Genomic DNA, 21,795 nt, shown 5'->3' with positions numbered 1-21,795 from the left:
AGAAAAAAACAATTCGTGAAATTTTCCAATCTTTTCGAAAAACATATTTTGAAAAAAAATAAATCAATACTAGCATTTTTAATGGGCATAACATTCAATGTTTGGCCCTTTTAAAATGTTAGTCTTGATTTAATTTTTTTCAAAATATTTTTTTCGAAAAGATCGGAAAATTTCACGAATGTTTCATGTATTAACATTGAAAATCGGACCATAAATTGCTGAGATATCGTCATTAGAAAATGGTGGGCTGTTTGGGTGAGACTTAGAAAATTTCAATTTTCGTGTTTCTTTTTCTTTAAGCCGCTGTATCTCAACAACCAGAGGTCCAATCTTCAATGTCTCTTAGACAATTTTATAGCAAATTTTCTGAACTTTTCAAAAAAAATATTTTTAGAAATGGTCACTCATGGTCACTATTTTTAAAAATCGAAAAACTGCAAATATTTCGCTGAAATCAAACTTTCGGTGGCTATATCTTGAAAACGGGGCCCTTTATCGAAAAATCTGTAAAGTAATTTTCGATTGCAAATTCAATTTTGCATAAAAAAATGAGGTCGAAAAAATTTCGATTTTTTCCAAAAATCACCACTTTTTCAAAAAATCATAACTCGGCGGCAGATTTTTTGACCATGTTTCTCTATGGCTCAAAAGTTGCGGATTTTTGTCCCCTAAAACATATCAAAAAATCTCGAAAATCAAAAAATACGTATTTTGGGAATTTGAGTTTTTGTGAAAAAAAAAAGTTAAAAAAAAATCGGGAATTTTTTTTTCCGTGTACCTATTTTTTTTCTAAATAGTCCTTAACAATACCTACAACTTTGCCGAAGACACCAAATTGATCAAAAAATTCCTTCAAAAGTTACAGATTTTCGAATATTTACGTACCATTTTTGTATGAACAGCTGCCAAATTTGTATGGAAATTTATATGGACAAACTAATGATGCAAAATGGCTTCTTTGGTCATAGGGAAGGCCCCCACAAAGTTTGAGCCAAATCAAAAAATACAAAAAATAAAAATGGTCGAAATCGGCCGGTTTTGTAGAGAATTGCTCTTATGTTATAGATGAGCAATTCTCTACGAAATCGGTCTATTTTTTTTTTTTTTTTTTTTTTTGAGAGCAAATGTCAACTTTCTAGAAATTTCCAGGTTGTGCAAAAAATCTGTGTTATGAATTTTTAAAACAATACTGATTTAAAAAAAAAAATCGAAACTTTAAAAGTACTTTTTGATTGCAAATTCGATTTTACATCGAAAAATGAAGTTGGAAATTTTTGCGACTATAATAATAGTGAAATTTTGATAAAGTTGACCGTTTAGGTAGCTTTTCGAAAATAGTAGCAGTTTTTCAATTTTTTTGAATTAGTATACACGTTGCGACCAATATTTTGATTTCTTTTTTAGTCAGTATTAGGGGTGGGCAAAAAAAGAGCGAGCCGCTCAAAGAGCCGGTTCACTAAAAAAAGCGAACACACCATGGCTCACAAAAAAAAGAACGGCGATTCTTTTTCAAACTCCGGTCTTTTTGAAAAAAAACCGTTCCAAGATGATTTTTAAACTTGTCATAAATATAATTTATCGAATTTTGTTCGGGCTGAAACCTGTCAGTCCGAAGAAGATTTTTCGTTTGAGCAGTGTCGCACCCCCCGACTACTGCGATCGATAACGACGAAGGTGGCAACACGGCGTCGTTAGCGACGAAGCGCGAACGAGAGAGAAGGAGAGAACGACGCAACGAACGCACCCGCGTGTGGAGAGTTTTTTGGCGCGAAAACGGACGAGTTGCGCGATCGTTCGTGGAAGCGTCGAGTCGAGGACCAAGCAAGTTCGCCGCAAGCAGCCGAAGTGATCGGACGGAAGTCGCCGCCGCGGATCGCGAGTTTTCTCGGAAGAAAATCTTTAGTTTTAAAATTAGTTGCTAAATAGATGTAGTAGAGAAACTTGAGTGTTTTAGTGGCTTGCTTGCGATAATCCGATCCTCCCAGTGAAATTCCCGGTTCCCCCAGTCCGCCGGAAGAAGTGTTGTGTTTGCTCGAGAAATTACAGTCCGCTCGAATCGAAACTGGACAAATTTCGAACAAATTGCATCACAAAATTTGTTTTTAGAATTGAAAATGCCATTCTCAATTGCAAAATAATTGCTTATAAAAATTAATCCCAAAATAGCATTGCTGCCAAACACCACTTTAAAGTTTTCACACTTATTTGCAGTTTCATACTTTTCTTTGAAATTCCAAAAGTAAATGATTTTCTAAACAAAATGAAAAAGCTTTTCTTTACATAACTGATCGTACATAAAAGTATTATCCGAAAACAAATTTGAGCATTTAAAATTGCATAGCTTGTAAAATATTACCAAAAATCTACTAAATAGCTGAGAGATTATGGAAAAAAAATTTCTTGTCTTATTTAACTTCAGTAATTATAGACATCATCGATTAAATCAGAATTTAGAAAAGAATCCACAAAACCACACAATTCTTAAAAATAACATTTTTATCAAATTTTTGAAAAAGATCGAAAGAGCCGTTCAAAAGAGCGGCACTTTTTAGTGAGCGAACGAAAATGAGCGGCTCCTAAAAAAGAGCGGTTTTGCCCACCTCTAGTCAGTATTGATTCAAAAATTCATAACTCGGTCAAAGATTTTTTGCACAACCTGAAAATTTCTGAAATGTTGGCATTTGATGTCCATATAAAAAAAAATAAATAAAAAATAGTATTTATTGCTAATCAAGTTTAAGTGACAAAAAGTTAAATTAAAAATCACATTTTTTTACCGTGTATCATTTTTTTAGTGTGTAGGATACAACTTTGCCGAAGACACCAAAGCGATCAAAAAATTCCTTCAAAAGATACAGATTTATGAATTTTCATACATCATTTTTGTATGGACAGCTGCCAAAAAAGTTTCAGCCGGATTGAAAAATACAAAAAAATCAAATGCCCGAAATCTGAGAGAATTGCTTAGATGTAAAATCAAATTTTCAATCGAAAAATTCTTTATATAAATTACAATACAGTCCAGAATTGATCATCCGAAGGTCTTAATTGTTATCTAATTTTTGTTTGTTGAGCTCAAGTATGACCCCTAAACTAAAAAAATAATAGATCCAAGATAGTGTCTAAAATGGCGATGACTAAATATTTCAAACACTAACTAAATTTGTTAACAATAGGAAAAAAATGTTTTGTTCGTGATTCCATTATCCAAAGCCCCATACAAACCTTCGGATAGTCGAACTTCGGATAATCGAAACTTCGAATAATCGAGTCTGGGCTGTACTGTGCGATTTCAGAGCTTGACCATCTCTGAAAATATTTTTTCCAAGAGATCAGAAAATTTACTAGAAAATTTTCTTTAAAGATATTGAAGATTTGGCCAATGGTTACTGAAAGACAGCCTCCGAAAGAAAATTTACACAAGAAAAACGTAACGGAACTTAGCAAATATACATTCTAAGCCAAAAAATGAAAGCATTTTGAAATATTTCGATATTTCAAATAAAAAAAACTTCGAAATTTTCAATCAACCCTTACATTTCAAAAGGCCCAAACACATTTATGTTTAACCATATTAAATGTCGGTGTTTTATTCGGACCGGGTATTGGACTAACAATCCAGAGGTCGCTGGATCGAGTTTTGTTGTATGTATGTATGTATGTATGTATGTATGTATGTATTTGAACCCCCGTCTTAGCCATGACCACAGTATATTTCAACTGAGACGGTTCGGTTAGTAATCACCATATATCTCAAGAACCTTTGAAGCGAAATACCTTTCTATGACTTACGATTTCTTCTGAAATTGTACAGACATAGATTGGTAATGCAGATGACTCGGGCCAGGCAATCCACGACTCCCTCGTCCAGTTTATGAGTATATGAGAAGGCCCTGGGCTGTTTTGAGACGGTGTTAGTAGTTATATAATGGTTTGATATATTATACCTTGTGACATTATTTCGCCACTACGGATTAATTCAATTCTAGAGCATTAACTCCATGATGGCCGACTGGTTAGTGTTCCAGACCATCAATCCAAAAGGTGTGAGTTCGATTCCCACCTGATTTTTAAAGGTTTTTTGTTCATATTCAAAGTTCAATTCCTGATTCCAAATTTCAAGGGAACCGACCGGGATTTGATCCCTGAACCTTTAAGGCAGAAGCCGCAACCATTAAGCCACGGAGCCGGTTTGGTCGCTGGTTCGAGTTTTGTTCGAAAGTAACTCAAACTTGATTTCTACGATTGTTTGCCAAACTCATCCTACAACAAAGCCCACTCCAATCAAAGTCAAATCGCTCTTTTCTTCTCCCGATTGGCAAAGGTATTTAAATCGTTATTGATTTTGTTTACCCGAGACAAATCCCGCCGCCACCGAGCAAAAGGTAGACAGCAGGACAAATAAACAACACTGATGTCGCTGCTGCCACTCAATAACAAAGTCAACACAAACACAGCAGGACACACCCCACCACCCCACCCGATCCCGACCTGGGGTGGGGACATCAACGACGGCAGAAAGCCAACTAGTAGCAGCTACCTATATCGATATCGAAAACAAGGTAAAACCGTCGTTGATTTCGGTTTCGCGTCCTCGTCGTCGATGCTTGGGTAAATAAAAATTCCCATCTAAGCCACATGCCGTGTCCACCGGACCAAGTTCAAGACGATGGGGTGTGACACCGGGTTTGCTCCGGAGGTTATTGATGGAGCGACCTGCGAAATGGTCAATCGCCATAAAAGTGTGTTTTCCTAGCAGTTGTGGGGTGAGGGTGGTAGATTCGTTCCTCTTTGGCGATGACTTGGCGCGATTCAAGGGGTCCAACGATGATGGTGTTTTCGTCTTCTTGAAGACACTTACCCTAAACCGGAGACGGGACGTTTCTGCTGCGCGACGACCACTTGATTTGGGTCGGCCACTGAAATGACAAACAAGAAAACAAAAATTAGCAAAGTCCACCCAACGACTTTAAAGTAGATCAACTCCAGGTCAAGAACCTCTGCGAAGCATGTGACAGTTCAGAGAGACCATGCAATCTTCAAAACTAGACACCCCACACGGGAGTCTCCCAGGTAATCCCAATCCCATGTCAATGCTTAACAAGAAAATAATGCCCAGAGAAATAAAATAGGAGGTGCAGCCGAGACCCGGGTGAGATTGACAAATCGCAACGTCCACACGTGACACTTCAAAAGCCGCGAATGCCGACGACGACGGGTTGCGGCGCAATTTTTAGCACCCAGCGGCGTTGGGTTTGAGTTCAGAAATGACAACCCAAAGCAGGGCATGGGAAAGTTAGGGTAGAGGGAAAGTCTCGCAGATTGGTTGTGAACGCGTAATAGGTTTACGCGATGAAGCTGGCAAAAAATGCACTATTTTGGAGACGGTGAGGGGGGATTAAGTAAGATTGGCGAGAAAAAGATTTGATGCAACTTGTTTGGAGAAAGATGATTGAAACAAGATTGCCGATTTAAATAAGTGTGGGAATGCTAAGCTAGCTCAGTATAAATAACGTAAAAAAATTAGCACAGATTTATTAAATTTAAGAGTTATAATTAATTGTTAAATTTCTGCGTATTCAAATTTTTTTAACTCAAAATAATCATTCGAATTGTGTTTTTCTGTAACACTAAATTTTCAATATTCAATAACCTATAGAGACTTTTTTCCAATAAACAAAAATGATTAAAATGTTTAATTTGAAAATTGATTGAGTACAAAACATTTATATCATTCCGCAATAATTGGAAAGAGTGTAATTTTATGAATTAATTTATTTGAAGTCCTTCCTCATATTACTCAATAAATCATTTACAATAAAGAATATTTTTAACAAAAATGTTACCAATTTTCCAAAGATTATCAAGGCCATAGCAAATATTTTGCATAATTTATGAAAATCAGTGGTTCTCAATTAAACATTCATTCCGCAAATTAGAGTTCGTGAAAATTTTACAGAATTCGTTTAAAAAAACGAACATAATCAAATAAATTAGACAACAATCAAACAATTTTTGGAAGCTAAAGAAAAAAATCATAAAATAAAATGACATTTATTTACAGAATTCTGTAGTTAAAAAAATTGTATAGGATAGGTCGGTGAACCATCTAAGAAAATTATTTTTTTTTTTTGTAATTTTTATAATGCATGAAACTTTGTGCAAAAGCAGCCATTTTGTATCATTAATTTCTCATTTCTCATTTTATAATTCGGACATTTCAAAAAAATCGGCGATTTTTTTAATTTGACTTTTTATTTGACGAAAGTCTAATTCCCAAAATACGTGCTGGAATTTTATTATGTTTTGAGACTTAAAAATTGATCTTTTTTTGCTTGCTTTTAGGATGGTGCAAAATCTGACACCGGTCCAGAATGCTTCTAGAATAATAATTTTTAGAGAAAATTTAGAATATTGTCAGACAATATTTGAAAAATCATTTTTAGAAAATCTTGAATTATGAACTTGAATTATCCGCCATTTTCTCGTGTTTCTCTAGATTTAAAGGTGAAGTTCTTCTTTAGTTTTTTTTTTTTTTCAATTAAAAAATACTTCAAGAAAGAAAAGCACCACAGACAAAAATATTTTCGAAGAGCAAGGAAAATTTCCTACAATTCTTCATTTTTGACTTTTTTCATCGGACTGCTGGTTGCACGGAGAAAAAGAGTTCCTAAAATGGTGAACAAGCGTTCATGAGAATGGGAACCACGAACAAAGTGTCCAAATTTCATTATACGTTTTTCAAAATCGTACCATAGGATTTGAACACTTTGTTCGAGGTTACCATTTTCATGAAGGCTTGTTTACGATTTTGGGAACTCTTTTTTCTACGTGTGCTGCCTCATAAAGAACAAATATAGTGAAAACTGTATTTAGATTTTCTAAATTAAAAATTAACAACCTTAGCGATATTTTATGCTCTTCTATACAAAAATAATTTCAAAAATATAGAATCAAGGGTAATCTTTTGAAAGGGAAAAAACACTTATTTTGGACATTTTCCAAATTTGGGCTGGATTTTGAAGTCTCGGGATTTTTTAAATAGAAATTAAAGAAATTTAACCTTTTTTAGTATTGAAAATCGAACCAATAGTTTCCGAGATATCACGAGTTAAAAAATGAGAGCTTGTAAATGACATCGAGAAAAACTCGTTTTTCACACAATACTAACGTCTAGAGGTCTTTTTATAGCAACAAGATCAACGATGTAAAAAAAATAAAAAATGCAGACAATTTTCTAGGCCGTTCGTTTTTTTTCCTTTTATTTCATTAAAGTCCTCATCATAACAGAAGATAATAAATCGATCAGAAAATCTCTTCTCGAGATACAAGTGAGCAATTCTCTACGAAATCGGTCTTTTTTTTGGAATTTTAATTTTTGTATTTTTTAATCCGAATGAAACTTTTTTGGTGCCTTCGGTATGCCCAAAGAAGCCTTTTGCATCATTAGTTTGTCCATATAATTTTCCATACAAATTTGGCAGCTGTCCATACAAAAACAAAAAAAACTGTATCTTTTGAAGGCATTTTTTGATCGATTTGGTGTCTTCGGCAAAGTTGTAGGTATGGATATGGACTACAGTGAAAAAAATGATACACGGTAAAAAAAAATTTGGTGATTTTTCATTTAACTTTTCAGTAATTTCCAGGTTGTGCAACAAATCTTTGACCGAGTTTTGAATTTTACAATCAATACTGATTTTTTCAAAAATCGAAATATCGGTCGCATAAATTTTTCATCTTCATTTTTCGATGTAAAATCAAATTTGCGATCAAAAAGTACTTCAGTGAAATTTTGATAAAGTGCACCGTTTTTAAGTTTAAACCATTTTAAGAAACTTTTTTGAAAACAGTCACAGTTTTTATTTTTTTTAAATTAGTGCACATGTTTGCCCACTTTTGAAAAAAATATTTTTGAAAAGCTATGAAAATATTTTGCGATTTTGAACTTTGTTGATACGACCCTTAGTTGCTGAGATATTGCCATGCGAAGGTTTAAAAACATGTAAATTGATGTTTTCCAAGTATCACCCTAACGACTCAACATTTTCTAACGTCGATATCCCAGCAACTAATGGTCCGATTTTCGATGTTAAAATATGAAACATTCGTGAAATTTTCCGATATTTTCGAAAACAACATTTTCAATTTTTTTAAATCAAGACTAACATTTCAGAAGGGCTAAATGTTCAATACTACGCCCTTTTAAAATGTTAGTCCTGATTTAAGAATTTTGAAATTATTTTTTCCGGATAGATCGGAAAATTTTACGAATGTTTCATATTTTAACATTATAAATCTGACCATTAGTTGCTGAGATATCGACATAAGAAAACGGTAAGTGTTTGGGTGGGACTTAAAAAACATCAATTTTCCTGTTTTTAAACACTTACATGGCAATATCTCAGCAACTAAGCTGCTCCTGATCGCATAAATGTCCCATATGCATTTTCATCAATTTCGAGTTATTGATGCAGTTTGCTTCAAAATTGTGTGCTCTTTCGAAAGAGCCTATAACTTCCAGTACTTTGTTCTAGAAATCAGGTGGAAAGCCAGTTTTTTAACGAAAACTTAACACGTAGCCTTATGTGTGGGACAAACTTCAAATGCGTTTTTCCCAGCTTGCTGTTTTTGCATATGGCATGAAAAATGTTGTTGAAATTTTTTTGCGACCAATATTTCGATTCTTTGAAAAATTACTTTAAAAAATTGAGAACTCGGTCAACGATTTTTTGCACAACCTGGAAATTTCTGAAAAGTTGGCACTTTATGTCCTCTAAAACATATCAAAAAATAAAAAAATAAAAACAGTGTTTTTTTGCAAATAAAGTTTTAGTGACAAAAAGTTAAATAAAAAATCACCAATTTTTTTTACCGTGTATCATTTTTTCCAGTGTCGTCCATAAACCGATAAAAAAAATTCCTTCAAAAGATACAGATTTTGGAATTTTCATACATCGTTTTTGTATGGACAGTTGACAAATTTGTATGGAAAATTATATGGACAAACTAATGATGCAAAATGGCTTCTTTGGGCATACCGAAGGCACCAAAAAAGTTTCAGTCGGATTAAAAAATACAAAAAAAAACGACTGACCGAAATCTGAGAGAACTGCTCAGGTGTTCAAATATTCACATGCCCATTTTGTATGACCAGCTTACAAATTTGGATGGAGACTTATATGGGAAAACTACACAGCAAAAAATCCGATGGTAAAATCGCATGCAAAAGCATGCACATTACCTTCGTCAAAATAAACACTTGATATTACACACTGCATGTACAATTTTTGCAAATACAAAAAAAAAGTTGCAACCGACGGGATTCAAACCCAGCACCAACAGTAAGGACTGGCGCCTTAGCCCACTCGACCATCAAACCAATGAAAAGCTGTAAGGATAAACGCATATATGAGCTTGACATTTTGGTCAAGTAGGGTTTCCATACTGATGGGCTACATATTTCAGGGTGTAAAATCACATAAAATTGCATAAAATAATGCAATATTTATTTTACACCCAGGCCTTTTACACGCAGCTGGATTGCTACTTTTTTAGCTGTGTAATTATGTAAAATGGCTTCTTTTGACGTTGACAAAATTTTATCTTTATCAAAAAATACAAAAAATAGAAATAAAATATAAAAAAAGTTGCGAAATTATAATGAGTTATTCTATATATAAATTAAACTAAATTCAAATATTAAAAATCACGAAAATGCTAAAAGTCATCCCCTTTTCTCATAAATACCATCCATTTATTCAGAATTGCGGTTACCAAAACACCCACAACAAGCGAGAGAAAAAGGATATACAATTTGTTTCGAAGAATATTTCTCATTGCGAGAGAATATTTCTCACAAATGCACACCAACACACAATTGTGTTCATTTATTTATTGAAGCAGTTCATCCCACTGAGCCCGTTAAAAGTGTACACAAAAAGCATGTACAAAAGAAAAAGAAAAAAAAATATTACACACCCCAAAATAACATCAATTCGGTAAGAGTCATATTCAGATTATCAAGTCCGCGTCCTAACCCTCTCGGCTATCTCACCGTATTGTAATCGAAGAAATAAACCAAAAAGTACTTCCAATCAGTAAAATAAGAGTGTCACTTGAAATCTCGTCTACGACTTTGTTGCTCTAAAAATCAAATAGACTTATATGTAGCAATAAACAAAGCAAAAAATCTCAAACAAAGAACACGGAACAATTCTTACAAGCACACATGTCGAATCCATAGAATCCGTAGTTCCACATGTTGTCCGCCTTTCGTCTAGTCGCTTCAATACAAAACAGCAAAAACTCGTCTTCTTCTTTTACTTCTCCTTCGTCTTAATCCTTCTCGAATCAAATTCACAGCGACTTTGTTCACCAACCAGCAAACTTATCACAATCACTGTGTTTGTGTGCTATTTCACAGCTGTGCCCATCCGAAGAAGCCCCAAACCACTCCCCACCAGACACCACACAGAAAAGGGGGAAGAAAAGCCACAACTTTTCGGTTCCTCCGAGGCTAATTAAAATCGAGAGAACCACGCGAGGGCGCTGGGAAACGCCGTAATCAACACCTTCCGTTCGAAGGAAAAAAGGGTAATCTTCTTTTTTCTTCAGAACTCTTTCGGAAGTGGTCTCCAGCAACAATAACAACAACTCCGGACAGAAAAACGGGGCGAATTCCGATAAGACAAAAAGATGAATCCTTTCCCGAGGACGACTGCAGCTCCGACTAACACTCAGTCGTGGACGCTACTACTTGGAGATGAACGACTGAACGACGAAGCGATAAGACGAGACTCTCGCGGCGAGGACCATCAACATCAACGCGGATATTCGACGGGGACACACTGCTCTAGCAGCACTCACTCTCAGCAGCTCTCCGCGACCGAGTTCGCCGTAGTGCAAAGATCCTGACTTTGTTGCTGGATGCTGCTGCTGCCGTTGTCACACTTCGGAAGAGCATTACTGCACATACTCAGCTTGAGAAATGCGCATGACTCTCGCGCGTCCGAAACGTTCGTCATTTTCGAGGGGGGGAGCAACTCCACCAAACGAGGTCCTCCCTCCCCCTCAGCAGACACCTGCCCTGGACCTGCTCCTCTTCTAGGTCGTGGGCGGGGAGGATCCTACTCCCCAGCAGCAGGACCAAAACTTTCAGCGGAGCAACAACGAAGACGACGACGACGACGACGGTTGATTAGATTAGGTCCATTAGTATGCAAACGTTGTGCACTTGGAACCCCTCCCCGCCCTCGACCTGTTTCCAGATCCTCGCAAGAAGCATCGTCCATCCTGGCCCACCTTACATCAAAAACCTTGCAGAAGCAGCAGCACTTGCACACAGGATCGATATATATCCCCCCGGAACACCGGAATGCAAATTTGGTGTGTGTGCACAGGCTGGAACCGCTGCTGGTGGAGCTTCACCAGAAGAATTCCGAAATTTTCTACTGGGGAGACCGCCGATAGACCCATCTTCTATTGTTTCCTCGCCGGGTTTTTTTTTTCTCTTGTGAAACCACCTTTTCAATTACAATTTTTCGAAATTGCCATCTACGGAAACCGCTGGACCGCTTCTTCTGCCAAGGGATCGGCCAATTCGTGTCGAAGGGCTCCGTACAAAACAAACATTCAGGGCTAGGCGGTTTTCTACGACCAGAATTGTCCTTGCGTCCGTTGGTTGGGGAGGCTGGACTGTAGAGAATTGAATTTCGACGGAAGCCACGTGGCTGCTGGGGTTTTAGGAGAGAAATTTGCTGGAGATTTTCAGAGGGGTTTTGTTATTCTACAAAATACCTTTTTTTCTTGACTGAACCTCTATGAGTACTTTTTTTACGGCCAAAGAAGTGTTTTTGCAAAGGCTGTTTTAAACCTTGACAAAAGTTATACTTGATAATTCAAACATTATGTAAAAACCAAATATTTTTATCATTAATTTTGTAACATAATACTACTCAAAAAATCTCGTTTTTTTATTTTTTTTTATTTTTTTTCTAACAGGTCTAATATCCAAACACATCAAGGAAAATTTACTAAGGCTATTAATTTAAAAATAAAAATACATAAAAGGAAATGTTTTTTTTTTTTATATATTTTTTGTTACGAAAATGGAGTAAAATTTTTCGACATTGTTCTGATACTTTCCGAAATTCATGCAATGAAAAATTTTAACAACGCTTCCAAATGAATTATGAGCGTCTTGTGCAGCCTTTTTTCCTTTTAAAACATATGAGTGATTCTCTAGAATTATACATTCTTTTTGCAACGTTTGATTTTACCATTTTAATGTTGGAAAATTTAACTTTTGTAAATTTACTGTTCAATTTATTAAAACAAATTGATAAAAAAAATAAATCACCATTTGAAAATGGTGAAAATAATTTTTGCCATTCCATTAAAAATGGTAGGCTTGATTTTAATACTTTTGAATGTTATATTGCTGGTACAAATTGTATTTCTAGTTTTTATCCCTCGGCTCTGGTCACAAAAAAAATAGTTTCAAAATTTAAGCCCAACATTCAACATTTTAAGAAAAAGGTATCACAAAACATGTTATACATTAAAACAGTTTCTTTACTATGGAAAATTAGTTAAATATCATAGAATTTAAGAAATATGGTTTTTCTTAAAGTTTTATGACTTTTTTTTATTTGTGGTACAAAAATTCAAGATTTACTAAAAGTCTAAAAGCCTTTTTGATTAAAAATACAAAAATAAACGTTCTACATTGTATTTTGAATAGTTAACAATCAATTCTAAAGTTATTTAAAAAAAAAAGATCCAATAAGCTTTTGTGTTTCATATGTCTAAAAAAAATCTAGAATCATAAAAGTTTTTGAACAAAAATTCAAATTTTCAGCCATATTTTTTCCCCTGAATTTTTTAAGCATTTTTGAAGGGGGACAAAAACTTGAACTAAAATTTGCAATGACTTAACAGAAAATTAAACAAAACTCTAATTTGTTACATTGCAAACGAACCAAGAGTTTGAACAAAACTTCAGTATAGATAAACAAATTGTTGCTTCCCTTTCATATTTTGCAACTTTCTCGATTTTTGACTGTTTTTCACATTTTTTATTTAAAATTAAAGTCGCAACTTTTAGAAAAAAAAAATCAGGAATGTTTTTTTTTCATTAACCCTCCAATGTCTGATTTGTTTTTTAAACATTTTATTTTTCAACGAACAAAGTTTCTTGTTTTGTTTTATATTGATTTTGTTTCATTTCGAGAATGTTATTTGCATTTATTTTGTTAAGTTAATGTTTGTTTCTGATATTATTTGATATTTAGCCTGCCACATCCGATTATTACCTTTTGTCTCTTCAGTTTTATTTTTTGTATGTTTTACAGTCACTTTTTTTATTTATTTAGTTTTGATCTTATACATTTTCCAGTATAGAATGATACCACTAACATATAAATTGTTTAAAAATGCGTAGAGGCATTGTTTGGGAGATTACAAAAAATGCTTTATTTTACTCAAAATCTAGGAAATGTTAGTGAAAAGCAATGCAAAAGTTGACACCTCAAAAATGAGCAAACATGTGTCACAAAAACATAAGTCAAAATGCCAAACCTTAAATATTCTAAAATTTGAAAAGTTCTTCTTTCCAATTCAGAAGAACAACAAAAATTAATTGAAAAAAATGTCGGCGAATTTTAAGGTCCTAGAAGTGGGGTATAGTTAAAGATAGTAAATTCGTATTTTTAATTTTGAAAAGAAATATTTATAAATATCGCTTAGTTATCAATGTCCCTCCGGTTTACGTTGGTTTTTTTCTGAAATATCCAAATCATAACCTACAATTTTGACACACACCCAAATTTATATACATACTTACGTATTACAAAATTAATGGATATTTATGATGACGAATTAAAAAAATACTTTTGAATGAATAATTTGGAGTAGATTTTTAAGATTGGAGCACTTCCATTCGAGCAGTTTTTGCTTTTTCTACAATGTATTCCTTATGGGAGAACTGTGATTTCTACCACTTGAATCGGGTGCTCCATTATTTGGAGTGTGAATTATTTATCTCGAAAAATAAATTGAAATGAAAACTGAAATAAAATATATTTATGGAGCATTAAAACTCCTCAAAAGATGTTCACATAATTTAGGAATAAAAAAACAAACCAAAGCAGAACAACACGCACACCTTAACAAAAATGAAGCCTGAATTATAAGTTAGCTCTAAAGAATCACACGTTTGACATCCCATACACAAATAAATTTAGACACAAGTCATTGCATGCATGCATTATTAAACTTAGAAATATTTTATACTATGATTCATTTGAATGAGTTAGTTACATAATAAAAATGATGATAAATAAAAATAATCAGAACAAATTACAATTTAAAGTTTACTCGGTCTGTATAAAACAAGAAATGATGCATTACATTAAAAACAAATCATAGGATTTGAAAAGAAAACTCTTTTTTTACTTTTACGGATTTTGAAGCTTAACTTTCTTCATAATTTGATTGCACCGCCAATCTTAAACTTACCGCCGTTTTCTTACACAAAGCGAGGTTTTCTCTCATTCTCTTTCTCCCTCTCTTTTTTTCACCGGTCCCCAGGTGAGTGTTCCACCAGGTGAGACAAATTAAAGCAATGCTTCAAAATATACCCACGAGGTAAAGCCGACCAGGGGTAAAAACCACTCCACCTTTCAATTTGCCGTATCTCGCCACTCTTCAATAGCCGTGATCGTCTAGTGGTTAGGACCCTACGTTGTGGCCGTAGTAACCCAGGTTCGAATCCTGGTCACGGCAATGACTTCTCGCTAAAAGTCATTGTCACGGAAGAAGAGAGAGTAAACTTTTTTGTGTTGTAGCCTTTTTGGAAACATTTTTTTATCATCATCTATTAAAAATGTGATTACTTTTAAAGTGATAAGAAATCAAATATAAGACTGTCAACGTCAATTTCAAAACAACCTGAAATTCTGTTTGAGCGAGGTAATCACAACGCATAAGCCTTATCTAACGTTTCGTCATCACTTCAAAGCGTGTCATAAATCAAGTCAGTATAAGACGATGTAATCAAAAATACACATCACATTTTAACGTTATTTTTCAATTTTTAGTATTGATAATTCTAAAAAAATAGAGTGAGAAAAGCAACATCAAATACTTCACAATAATCATTAAAATTTCGTCATAAATGTTCCACTCCACACCTAAAAATGGACTTCAAAAACCTCAACAAATAATTTGAATCAAATTTAGGATTACTGCAAAAAAAAACCACACTAGCCGTACTAGCACCATCAGAAGGGGACACTTGTTTTCACTCTCAATTAGCAATTCACTTTCACGACCTGGGGACAGTACAATATCGGGTGGCGGAACGTGGCCAAATTGATGAGCTACTCGTACTGCTCTTAGTTACCAACTTTGCGCGGCGACGTGTTTGGGACATCAACCGGAGGGGAAAAAACCAGGCCAAACATGGTCCTACTTTGCGCGACATTCCATGAATGGAACTCCACAACTACACACTCACACAAACACGTCAGGAAATATGATTTCATATGCACCTCAACCGTTCAATAGCAGCAGCCCGGCAGCCCGATGTTGATTGAACGTGTTGCCACGTTTTTACTATGAGGAGCAGCACTTTTTCTTTCGATTCGAGCTCGGAGAGAGAACCCACCGACTATTCCGTTGGTCCCGGGGAACAGGGACGTGTCTGAGCTGGCGCGTGACAACCCTTGGCCACAGTCAACACACGGCCGGTACAAGAGTTGTGATGTCCGATTCACCCACACTCCCCCACACCTTGGACGAGGCCGGTTCTGGCAGGGCACATGATTGGAATTATAATAAAAATTAGGTTGTTCGGGATTTTCTTCCGCTGCGAACCTGGCCGGACTTTCGAAGCATCAGGTAGAAGGGTTGAGTGAGGTGTTTTGATCTAATTTTAGAATTTTGCAGGGTTTGTTGTAATTTATTTTTATTTAAAAGAATAATTCAAAATGGGTCAGAAAATACAGTGCCATCCCGTTTTTGGCAACACGAATTTTTCAAAAAGAAGCAAACCTCTTATGTTTATATATCAATTTTTTTGTATTTGTCTGATCTACAACTTTGTAGAACAATGTTACACTCTAAAAAATAACCCTGCAAAGTTAGAAAAAACACGAAATTTTAAAATGAAAATCTAAAAGAAAAAATGACCCTTCAGGGTCAATGTAAATTCGAAAAGTAAATTAAATTTCCCTTAAAATCACATGTTCCAAAAATATTTACAGTTGAGTAACGAAAAATGGCAGAGTTTTTAAAACTTTTTTAGTGTTTTTTTTTTCGATGAAAAATAGGTTTTTTTGGAATTACGAGTACGTCATCAAATCGTCTAATTTTACATAAAAGTCCCTTTGACACCAAATTTCTATATCATCACCGTTTCAGGCTGCAAATTATTGAAAAACACCTCTTTTTTCGCATGTTCAAAAATTGAAGGGGTCGTACCGCCCCTCCGTAACGAGATATCAAAAAACGGACCTCGGATTCGAGATCAGGGACAAAAGTTACCCCTTAGGACAAAGTTTCACGCAAATCGAAGAGGGGTCGGGGCAATTTTTCCCGATTTCGTGTGAGTTGGTAGAGAATAACCCATATATAAGAAGTAAAATAAGATAAATTACATTATATACTTAAAAATTATTTGAGAAATTTTAAAACAAAAGCATTAAAACAAATTAATATTGTTTTAATGCATACACTGAAATAAAAAAAAGTACCAAATTCCTAAATTCTAGGAATTTTGCCTCCTTTCCTTATTAAGTAATCTAAAAATCCGATTACTAAATAAGGAAAAGTGGCAAAATTCCTAGAATTTAGGAATTTGGTACTTTTTTATTTCAGTGTAAGCTTATCGGCATTGTCTTTGAAGTAGAGAGCAGTCAGCAATATAGTATTTTTATTTTTTTTTTATTTTTTTTTTCGAAAAGATCGGAAAATTTCACGAATGTTTCATATTTTAACATTGAAAATCGGACCATTAGTTGCTGAGATATCGATATTAGAAAATGGTGAGTTGTTTGGGTGAGACTTAGAAAACTTCAATTTTCGTGTTTCTTTTTCTTAAAGCGGCTCTATCTCAGCAACCCGAGGTCCAATCTTCAATGTCTCTTATACAATTTTATAGCAAATTTTCTGAACCTTTCAAAAAAAAATATTTTCAGGAATGGTCACTCATGGTCACTATTTTTAAAAATCAAAAAACTGCAAATATTTCGCTAAAATCAAACTTTCAGCGGCTATATCTTGAAAACGGAGCACTTTATCAAAAAATCTGTAAAGTACTTTTTGATTGCAAATTCAATTTTGCATTAAAAAATAACTTCAAATTTATTTTTGCATGAAATTTCAATTTTTCCCAAAAATCACTATTTAAAAAAAAAATCATAACTCGGCGGCAGATTTTATGACCATGTTTCTCTATGGCTCAAATGTTGCGGATTAACATATCGAAAAAAAACATATCGAAAAATCTCGAAAATAAAAAAAAACGAAAAAAATGGGGGTGGGAAATTTAGTTTTTGTAAAAAAAAGTTGATTAAAAAATTTGCAATTTTTTCCTTGTAGGTACCTATTCTTTTCTCAATAGTCCTCAACAATACCTACAACTTTGCCCAAGACACCAATTTGATCAGACAATTCACTCAAAAGTTACAGCTGTTTGAATATTTACATTTACAAACCATTTTTGTATGGACAGTAGCCAAAATTGTATGGAGACTTGTAAGGGTGAACCAATGACACAAAAAAGTTTATTTGGTCATAGGGAAGGCCCCCACAAAGTTTGAGCCAAATCAAAAAATACAAATAAAATCCATTTCCGGTTTTTGTAGAAAATTGCTCACCTACTATCTAGTATTCGATGTTTGAAAAGAGTTTGTTTATGAAAAGAAAAAGTTTCATTATTTTTATAATAATACTGAAATTTAACATATTTTTTTACATTTTTCGAATCAGACAAAACCAAATATTCGATATTCTGCAGTTTTGAATTTTTGCCAGGTATGATTTTTAAGAGCGAGTCCACGAGCAAAGCATACCCATCTCGCATCGACCTCACCAATCTGCCTGAAATTTTCAGGGGTTGTTTGTACATATAAAAATAGCAACTGGCCAAAATATGAGCACTCTAGGTCAACGGGAAGTGGGGCAAATCGGGACACAAAGTTTGAAGGTTCAAAAACGTCAAAAATCGTAAAAAGGCTGTAACTTGGGCAAAATTCAATTTAATTTAAAAATTCAAAATGCATCTGAAAGGGCTTAAAAAATGCAACAAAATGCAGGATAGAGCACCCCGATTGGTTAAATCTAAAGGGAGTTATTGACATTTTAGTGAAAAAATAGCACAATTTTCAAACTCAAATAAAAAAGTGTTCCATCCAGATATCAACTCGGTTCGACCTGCAGCTTGTAGGGGACATCTGGGACTACCATCTGAGACTGAGAACGCTTTGGGTAAGGCAGTTTAACATATTAAATAGACACTTTTACTTTTAGTGAATTTTTTGGTTGTAAATTTTTGCTCGGGGGACCCCTTAGATCCCATTTTCTGTTGATAATTTTATCATATTCGTGTTCCTGAGACAATTTCACAATAGAAACATGCATAAAAATGTTTGTTTTCATCCATTTTAACCCTTTAAAAAATGAAAGTTAAAAAAATCTTCGATTCACATTTATTGAAATTCAAGTTCGTTTCCAAGGATACTAGATGACACCAGAAAAAAAGCAGCATCTCAATTTTTTTTAACTTTCATTTTTTAAAGGGTTAAAATGGATGGAAATAAACATTTTTATGCATGTTTTTTTTTTTCAATGATTTTAATTTAAAATTAATAATTGATGTTTTTTATTTATCTTTTTATTACTGTGGTTTTATTCTTACAAAGAAAAAAATCGATTCCCGAAATCGTGAACAAGCGTTCATGAATTTGAAACCACGAACAAAGTGTTCAAATGCCATGGTGCGTTTAAACACTTTGTTCGTGGTTCCGAGTTTCATGAACGCTTGTTCACGATTTTGGGAACTCTTTTTTCTCCGTGTTAAATAAACAAAAAAAGAAGTTTGCCGGGGAAAAAATATATAAATTTTTTATTTAGCTCAACAGCAAATTTATCCAAAAAAAAAACAAATTTCTATGCATTTATGCAAAAAGTGCAGCGAAATTTATTTATTTTAAAGGTTTTGAAACAAATCTCATTAAATAATTTGAGAACAAAAATATGCTACTTTCCCAAAACGGAGCCTTCTACCCTAACTGCACCCAACGCTCTTCAAATTGACCTGATCCATGGAATTCTGATCTCCCTATCCACCACCCGTTCAAAACACGACTCCGACAACACCCAAAGACACCTCTGGTCCGCGCTGTTGACGATTGAATTTGGCATGACCGTCCACACGTCACCAACACCTCCTTCAAGAAGGTCGTCAACCAGTTACGACCAGGAGGGTAGGAGGTTCGAACCGATTTAGTTTTCCTCCACCACCACCACCACCACCACTTAGTATGTGAGGCATGTTTTGTTTTTGGTTTGGCTGCAGAAGAACCCCGGCTACCGCGACCTGGTTCTACGTCACGTCGCCACACAGTCAGAGGAAAAAAAACTCAGAACCGGTGCCGGCACGAAGGACACGAAGGAAAATTATCGATTTCATTAAATTTCCAGGCAGGATCATCGCCAGCACAACTCGATACCTACACGTCCCAACAAGCAGGGAGAAAAAAAACGGCGACGGCGACCGCACGTTCTGATCCCGGACAATGTGCTGCAGCAGCAGGTTCTCCAAATCTCTGGAACCGGGGACAGCGACGCGTGGTGAATCAGTGCCGTTTCGGTAAATGTGGTTCAAGGTCAGGTACCGCTCAAGGCCAAACCCCTTTTTTGTCCTCTCCCGCCCGGCGTCGCCGGCGACGCGTCACGTCCTCCGGACGTTCCGGCCGTGGAGGGCACGTGGCGTACAGAGGTGAGGTGTGCCACGGTAGACAAGCCACAGTATACGGCTGGGGATGTGTTCGGGAAGTCAATTTTTATTTCGCTGTCATGCTTCACTCACATTCACATTCAGCACGCGGGTCGTGGCCAAGCCTGGCCCCGGTGGGAAAGGGGAGGTACGGCGGGAACGCGAACAGGTTGTAGAACGAAAGCGAAAGCCCACATGCAACTCTTTCTAAAACTGTAACGCCGGCGGAGACAGTGCGTGCACGGACAATCGATGGGATCATGCGAACCGTAATCAGCAGCAGCACCCAACCAGCCGGCAGGGATGCGGGGTCAATGCCAAGATGGGGCTGGCGCGCGCCCTTGAACTGTTGTTGTTGTGGGAAAACGTTACTCCACGTCCACGCACAGGCACAGCTGATCACGCAACTCGGGGAAAGGGAGTGAGTATCTCACGAAACCTGGAACCTGTTGAGATTTCGCTTTACGTGAAGCAGTGTGATTACTGCTGAAAGCATGCAAAGGGACCAATTGTGTTTACATCAAAGGTCAAGCTTTTTCGGCGAAAATCAAGTTATGTTTGGATTAATAGGAAGTGAGCAAGCAAGTTTCTATCAAAAGATTCACAAAATAATTTACTATTAGAATTTCAATTTTAACTTGTAGTAAGCAACTTTTGTTTTATACATTTTTTACTGTGTTATTTTTTATTGTAAACTACTTTTAAGTAGACTGGGACTTCGAATATCCGGATAACTAGCAACATCACAACTGTGGGGCGCAAAAATGGACGCAAAAATTATCCGGATATCCGAAGTCCCCGGCTCTACTTTTAAGGGAATTAGAATTATTAAATTCAAGATGGCGGCTAAAATGAAGGTGATCAAATGTTTTGAAAAGGCATTTGGTTATTTAATACCATTCAAATTTGCAAAAATACGAAAAAATATATTTTGTTCATAATTTGGTTATCCGAATCAATACTTGAAAAGGGATCTGTCACTGAATGGGACTGCTAAATATTTGAAAGATCTTTCTGTCACCGATCATTTCCGAAAACGAAATTTGATCGCTCTCACACAGCGCCTAGCACGATCATCATTGCTTGGCGACGTTTGGTGAACGTTAACACAAAGACAAAACGAACAAAAAATGAGCACCACTCAAGCAGCCGCCCGTACGCGACAACGTGCTCTTTCTCTTGTTTTTCATCTCTCTCTCTTATTTTACATGCTGCGTGGTGACAGAAGTCATTTGAATGCGATCATGGGAGAGATGATCGGAAACTCGGAAGAATGTCAAACGACTGTTCTCTGAACGAATGTATTTCTAGAGGGAGGTCAATGACTGTGTGTGTGACTTTGAAAAGAATTAATTCATTTGTGTGTGAAAGCAAGAATATCAAAATCAGGTTTTCGTGGTGAAGACGATTGGAGTGTTTTGTCAATTTCGAAATTTCGTAAGCACTGATCCGAAGTCCCATACAGTCCATACTCGATGTTTCAACAAACCATCCGATAATTGAACTTCGGATAATCGAAACGTCGGATTGATATAAAAAAAAGTTGAATTTGTCAGCAATTGTATCAAAAAGTCATTTTTTCAATATTAAACGGTGATTTGAATAAACACATGGAATTTGATTTAAAATTCCATTCAAAAGGTGTTTTTCAGCAAAATGTACTTTTTTTAAAAAAAAATCTGAGTTCAAGCCACGCAAAAACCTTTTAAAATATTTACAAAATTAATTAATGAAGACATTTTTTGCTATATGAAGTTTTGAGATTTTCTTGGATTTTCTACATGTTTTTAATT

At 35.3% G+C, this 21,795-nt stretch overlaps 1 protein-coding gene and 1 non-coding gene across 4 annotated transcripts in view; one reads left to right on the top strand and one right to left on the bottom strand.

Annotated features, from left to right (window-relative positions):
• The window catches only part of LOC120421141 (aryl hydrocarbon receptor nuclear translocator homolog), a 320,639-nt gene that overhangs the window by 294,942 nt on the left and 3,902 nt on the right, over positions 1-21,795 (bottom strand). The window contains exons 1-2 of one of the 3 annotated variants that reach the window (XM_039584330.2): positions 10,224-10,588; positions 4,862-4,919 (exon numbers count right to left, since the gene is read on the bottom strand). In XM_039584330.2, coding sequence (XP_039440264.1) covers positions 4,862-4,919; positions 10,224-10,263 — 98 coding nt within the window. In that variant the 5' untranslated portion in view covers positions 10,264-10,588. Of the gene's footprint in view, positions 1-4,861; positions 4,920-10,223; positions 10,589-21,795 lie in introns of those variants that run through there. The other 2 variants (XM_039584329.2, XM_039584331.2) reach the window with 2 other exon arrangements.
• On the top strand, positions 14,716-14,787 carry Trnah-gug (transfer RNA histidin (anticodon GUG)). The gene has a single exon. It is a non-coding gene; the product is annotated as a tRNA-His (tRNA).

The sequence above is a fragment of the Culex pipiens genome, chromosome 2 (genome assembly GCF_016801865.2).
Source record: "Culex pipiens pallens isolate TS chromosome 2, TS_CPP_V2, whole genome shotgun sequence".
Lineage (NCBI taxonomy): Eukaryota > Metazoa > Arthropoda > Insecta > Diptera > Culicidae > Culex > Culex pipiens.
This window is presented reverse-complemented; position numbering and strand designations above follow the sequence as displayed.